The sequence below is a fragment of the Clytia hemisphaerica genome, unplaced genomic scaffold (genome assembly GCF_902728285.1).
Source record: "Clytia hemisphaerica strain Z4C2 unplaced genomic scaffold, Clytia hemisphaerica genome assembly, whole genome shotgun sequence".
NCBI classification, from domain to species: Eukaryota; Metazoa; Cnidaria; class Hydrozoa; order Leptothecata; family Clytiidae; genus Clytia; species Clytia hemisphaerica.
The window spans coordinates 315,289-321,585 of NW_027103274.1; the positions used below are offsets into that span (position 1 = coordinate 315,289).

Sequence of the window (6,297 nt, forward strand, 5' to 3'; positions counted from 1 at the left end):
TCCAAGCAGCTGAGTGTTGATTGGAAAAATGAAGATGTGAAATAGAGTCAATTTTACCTTGAATAAAAGATGCTTCAGCTGTTAAATAAGCTTCATCTAAATATTTTTGGGCGTCAGCAAGGCGTTTTGAGGTTCTTCTGGTTGCACGAGATAGGTGCCTTGCTTTGACTTTATCGTATTCATTGCGTGCTGCGATGACAAGATCATTTTCAGACAGATGTGTTCTTTTGGTTTTAACTTTTTTGGGCAAAAGAGAGAGACAGACATGTTCATTTGCGTCGTCGACCAAAGTTTGGTATTTCTCTTCAATATTGTGATCGGGACGAGAGAGGAGGTCAAATCTATTTTTCACTTCAACCGCATAAATAGAGCGAAGATTAGAACTTGTATAAACTTGTTGCCAATCAATAGATTTCAGAGGGTTGGGTTTACACTTTTTAGAAGATCTCAAACTTAGACAAATGTGTGCAGAAACGACTCTGTGGTCTGAGCCAACAGAAGAAAAAGAAAAATATGATTGAGCATTTCTGACACTGTTTTTCCATTTATTTCGGACAAGGACATAGTCTATTTGGGATTTAGTTCCAGAGGGATGTTGGAAAGTCCAGAGCTTATTAGTATTTTTCATAAAAAGTGTATTTGTAGCAACAAGCTGATGTTGTAACATAAAATCAAAGAGTTTATTACCATTTCTATTTGTCGATTTATGGTATGAAAATTTTACATTATCATTCCCTAACTGGGCATTAAAGTCGCCAGCTAATATAAGAAAGTTATGTGCAGGAATAGAAAGGATAGTTTGATAGTTTTATGCATACTTTCAAAATATTGGACTATAGAAATTGATGGAGTTTCCACCTTGGGAACAAAGCGGACAAAGATGGGATTGAAATTTTTGAAGTGGGAAAGCTTTGTGCAAGAAGGACCATTTTGTGACTTGAGAATATCACATTTCTCATTTCGCATCAGCTTATCACTGTAGTGTGTAGTGCACGCTCTTATTATGTTTTCAATAGTCAACTCTTCAAACGGATATGCAACGAATTCCAAAGATCCCATTTTCTCATATTTCTTTGCCTTTCCTGCTGCTTCAGTTTCAAGAAGTTGAACAGTCATTTCACCCTCAGTGATAGCAGTGGCGGCCTGGCAGGGGGTGCAGTGCACCACCCAGAAAGATCTGAAAGGGGCGCCAAACGAGCTTTTCAAAGGGGCGCCAAAATTTAGTTGATGTTTGATTGGGCTAATTGGCACCTTTCGACGAGTTTATAGCGCCTTCTATAAGTGCAATGTTAATTTTTTTCCCTGTGGCGCTTCGTTTTATTTTACGCTCTTGCATCATTTCTCTTCAATTTTTTCAAAAATACTATCAACATTGAATCGCGAAAAGTCAAAGCAAGAGAAGTGTTGTGTATCCACCAGGGGTTAAAAAGAATGCTCACCCCCCAAAATTAGAGATTGCCAAAAAAGAAAAAGATCGAAACTTGTTGATGCTCGCTGTGGTTTTTGTGGTCTTATGCTGACTAACTTTCTCCTTTTTAGAAGATCTTTTAAGCTGTTTGACCTTTTTTATACCAAAATCTTTTGCCTGCGGCGCAAAAATTACAAATAATATACCCTTATTCCTGCCAACCTAATTGTTGGGCCTCTTTCAGCCATTTAGTCTTTAATGGACAGTAAATTAAGACCAGTGGCGCAAAAGTTTAAAGATTATCAGGTATGAATTTTTCTGATAAAGTTTTAAAAAATAAAAATATTGACTTACTACGTATAAAATTTCCATTTTAACCCTTTCCGTGCCGATATATATCCGACATGCAAATTTTCACTCTACTTGCCGATGTCGGATATATCCGACATCAAATTTTTTTACCTAATTGCCGAGGCCTTTAAAAAAGAGGGAGCTCTATTGCCGAGAAATCAGCTTTTAGGAAAATGGTTTTCTTATTTTGCCAATGTCGTATATATCCGACATAAAAAAATCCAAATAGTAATAGTGACAGTATATATTAAGTGCTCAAAAGATTTATTTCCGGTTTATTTTAGTCAATCATAAAATATATATAAAACAAATGTCTTCCTAAATCGTAAAATGTGTAATGTGTTCATTTTCCCGTGTTTTATTGTTGTTGTTGTTCCTCGTCAGGGGTGTGGTATTCCCGGAAACAAGGGTAAACACACAAGCCAGGATGAACAATACAAGTGTCGCATTGGTACCGTGATTCTCGACGAATACCCAATTTGTAACATTGGACACACCGTTTAGTCGGGAGTCTTCGTTGGTTAGGATTAGTGGCGGGAACGGGTTCAGGGTCGTGTGCTCCAGTGGTTGGGTGTGAGTATAATGCCTTTTAAGCGTCAATCTTCGCGGAAGTTTTTTCGATGAACATCAACTTGAAGTCTGTATAAGTCAAGACTCTATCAGCAGCTGTTTGAAGGTGAAAGACGTGAGCGTTGAACATCACTTCCTCCAATAGGTGGAAAGCACACTTGGTCGTCCATTTGAAGGCTTTCCTTACCATGCTGTGCTGACTAGTGACTGCATCATTTTTATCAACAAATCCCATCTTGTGGTTATAGTCGACCACGAGCTGCTCTTTCATGATGTTATCGCCGTTTCGAGCTTTCTTGGGGACCGTTACCAATTTGGGACGATGCATAGTGGAGATGAAAAACACATCTTTAGAATCTTGGAAGCGAAGTGCCAACAGCTTGTCGTTAACAAAGTGGCGAGTTTCCCCTTTCTCCAGCTTCCCCGCGGTGAACTCCTTAGGAAAGCCGCCTCTGTTCTTTCGAAGGGTACCGCAAGCCGGAGTTTGGTGCTTTTGAAGATACTGGAAGAGCGGGACACCCGTGTACCAATTATCGGTAAAAGGTCTGTGACCTTTGTCTAGAAGGGGGTTCATCAGGCGGACCACCACTTGCCCACTAATTCCAAGCTTTTTAAGTTCTTCTTGGGCTGCTACGACTTGAGAATTCTTACCTACGTAAACCTCGGTACTCCAAACGTAGCCAGACTCGTCACATAAAGAAAATAATTTTATACCGAATCTTGCTCTCTTATTAGGGATATACTGCTTGAAATGTAAGTTCCCCTTATGGAGTAACAATTGCTCATCAATACTAACATCACGGGAAGGGTAATACAACTCTTGGAACTTGGTGTTCAGGTAATTCAAAAGGGGTCGGATTTTGAAAAGGCGGTCCCTTTTCGGGTCTTTTGGGTCGTAGTTGGTGTTGTCGTTAAAATGAATGAATCTTGAGATGAGTTGGTAACGATTACGCGACATTACGGAATTATAAACAGGGTTATGATAAAAGGGGTGAGTGCTCCAATAATCCGGAATTTGCGGGAGGGAATGGATTCCCATTAGCATCGATAGAGCAAAGTAGTTCTTAAGCTCATTTTCGGTCACGTCTTTCCAGTCATTTACCCTCGATTGGTTTGAAATATCGGCACTTTCAATAAATTAATTGGCATATAAGTTAGTTTGTACAACAATATATGACATCAATTCATCCGTTAGAAATAAACTGACAATGTCACTCACGCTTTCTGGTACCTCAACAGTTGGTCCAACGTTTTGATTAAAGATTGGAATTTCTGGTTGAAACGGTCCATCATTCCACTCTTTCCAAGGATTTACTTTCTTGCCACCACGCATACGCACACCTTCACCTCTACCACGTCCACGTCCACGTCCGCGAGCACGACCTTGTCCACGAGGGGCACGGGTACGGGTTCGACGAGCTCCAGCGCGACCACCTCTACGTCCAACAAACACACCAGCACCACCTCGTCCAATGGGTTGCATTTTTTTCATACGATTCATTCTCGTCTTCATCAGATTCAGATTCTTCCTCCTCGTCTTCAGAAGCTTCACTTATTTCACTGTCGGTCTCAGCCATAACTGGTTCATGTTGTTCAGCTTCTTCATCAGAAGATGAAGAAGATGGAGAAGATGACTGACTCATGATATCAAGGGCAGCAGCTGCGACGACTTTTGCACTAGAATAAAAAATAGATAAACAAAATAAATTAAGGTTTCAAAGTACTAAATTGACCTAAAGGATATTTAAATTTGAGTCGAAGTCAATTTATTTATGAGCAGTGTTTTATCCAAATATTAGTTTTCTATTATAATAAGCATTGCCCATTTAAATAAAACACAAGTTGAATTGAAATAAAAATCAAATGTAAAAGAAAAAATGTACCTTAAAAAATCAAAATTAAATTGACCAGAAAACTCTACACACGACAGACGATAAAGGCTGGTGTTGTTGTTGTTATTTAAAAAAAAAAGCAGTATATCAAAATCATGCCCAATGTTCCAAGCATCTATTTGAACTGTGTGTATGATTTTGATATAAACTGCTTTTTTAAAGATACAAATAAATATACGTAGTTTTTTCTTGGTTCTTTAGTCATTTCTTGATCCATACTGTGTTACTGCTTACTCAGGTCACATTGACTTTTAAAGAAAACTAGCTTATTTGATCGCTTTTTGTAAATAATTGACATTGCGCCACAAACGAGTCAATAAAAATTTCGCGCCGAATGAAAAACGTTCGAATTTTATCTAAAATGGCGGATAAGCTGCGATTATGTCGTATATATACGACATCGGCAAATAGGAATGAAAAACGCGTGTCGGATATATACAACATTGGCAAATAGGAAGGAAATATGCTTGTCGGATGTATACGACATTGGCAAATAGGAAGAAAATATGCCTGTCGGATGTATACGACATTGGCAAATAGGAATAAAATATCCTTGTCGTATATATCCGCCATGCGGCAACACGAGTTAAAATTTGCATGTCGGGTATATACGACATCGGCAAATCAGGTTACTAAAAAAAATTACCCCTCGGCAAATGGATTGGGGTACAAAAACAAGGTACCGGCACGCAAAGGGTTAAGTATCAACAGCTCATGTTTTTAATTATGGAGCTTTATTTTTGGTGCTAAATCGGTATAAATTGGGGGAATTTTTAGATATTTTAAAAGTTGAAAATTGAAAAATTTTCCTTCAGAAAACTATGAGTATGACATTTCAAATTATAACAAGGAAATAGACATCAATTTATCATTACCTCCACTTTCATATAAATAAAAAAAATTTAACTCAAAGTTTCCGGTCGTTACTTTCAACCAGTCACTGCTCTTACAATTTAATACTTTCACTTAATGGTTAACAACGATGGAGGGCGCAAATAAGAAAAAAAAACAGGGGCGCCAATTTCATAGTTTGCACCACCAAGAAAATTAAGCCAGTACTGGTGATAATCTTCGATCCTGCAGTGGCTGCAGTGACATTGTCATTACCAGAGTTGTTATTTCCAGTTCTTTTCCTTTTCAATTGTTTGCTCGTCCCTTCCAAACTTTCTTTGCGTCATTATTACCAGACATCTAAAAAAGAATAAAATAAGGACCATGAATGACAACAGTGATCAAGATTTTGGCGTGATGCGTGATGGGGCAAAAATTTGAGGCGTGATGCGTGATTTTGGCTATTTTTCGCTATTTTTTGCGTGATGACAAGTTTTAGCGATTTTCGTGATGCGTGATGAAGAAATTTTTTTTGCGTGATGGCGTGATTAGGGGTGCCGCTGGGGGGGGGCTCATAAAAACTGGACTGAAGAGGCAGTTATGGGGTGAAATTTTGCACAGTGACAGTGATGAGGAATAGGATTTCACAATTGATTTTTCCATAATGGGGCTATTTTAAGATGTTGTCTGAACAGGTGGGACCGATGAGTCATTTCGGCCAAAATCAGTCAATTTTTGGTGGAAAATAGTTTTGAGTTTTGAAATTGAATATATAATGTTTATGTGGTTTTGTTCTTTACATGAAAAAGTTTCTTTGTGCAAAATTTTCTAAGAAAAAGTCTTGCTAATCTGGAAACATTCATAGAGACAATTAATATAAAACATTCATAGAGACAAAAAATATTGGAATATTGTCCACGCGCACCCTTATTCACTTAGAGGTGAACAACTTGAACATGTTTTCGTTGAAAAAGACCTCGGTGTTTTGATAGACTCTGACTTATCCTTTGAAGAACACATATCAAAACAAGTGAAAAAAGCTAATTCCATTCTAGGAGTCATCAGAAGAGGTTTCGAAGACCTTAGCCTTAAAACTTTCTTCACTCTGTACACAACCTTTGTCTGGCCTCATCTCGAGTATGCCCAATCTGTATGGTCACCAAAACTACGTAAGGACATCAACTTAATTGAGGGCGCTCAACGACGTGCCACTAGGATGGTCAGAAGGTTAAGTAATCTACCATA

The 6,297-nt window shown here is 38.3% G+C and overlaps 1 protein-coding gene across 1 annotated transcript; it reads right to left on the minus strand.

Annotated features, from left to right (window-relative positions):
* Window positions 1–2,348: 2,348 nt before the first annotated feature.
* Window positions 2,349–3,287, minus strand: LOC136802055 (piggyBac transposable element-derived protein 4-like). Its single transcript, XM_067058767.1, has one exon. The coding sequence runs from the start codon at window positions 3,285–3,287 to the stop codon at window positions 2,349–2,351; it is 939 nt and encodes a 312-aa protein (XP_066914868.1).
* Window positions 3,288–6,297: the final 3,010 nt, after the last annotated feature.

Coding starts and splice junctions, on each gene's coding strand:
- LOC136802055 (XM_067058767.1), bottom strand. CDS start 3,287: ATGTCGCGTAATCGTTACCAACTCATCTCAAGATTCATTCATTTTAAC.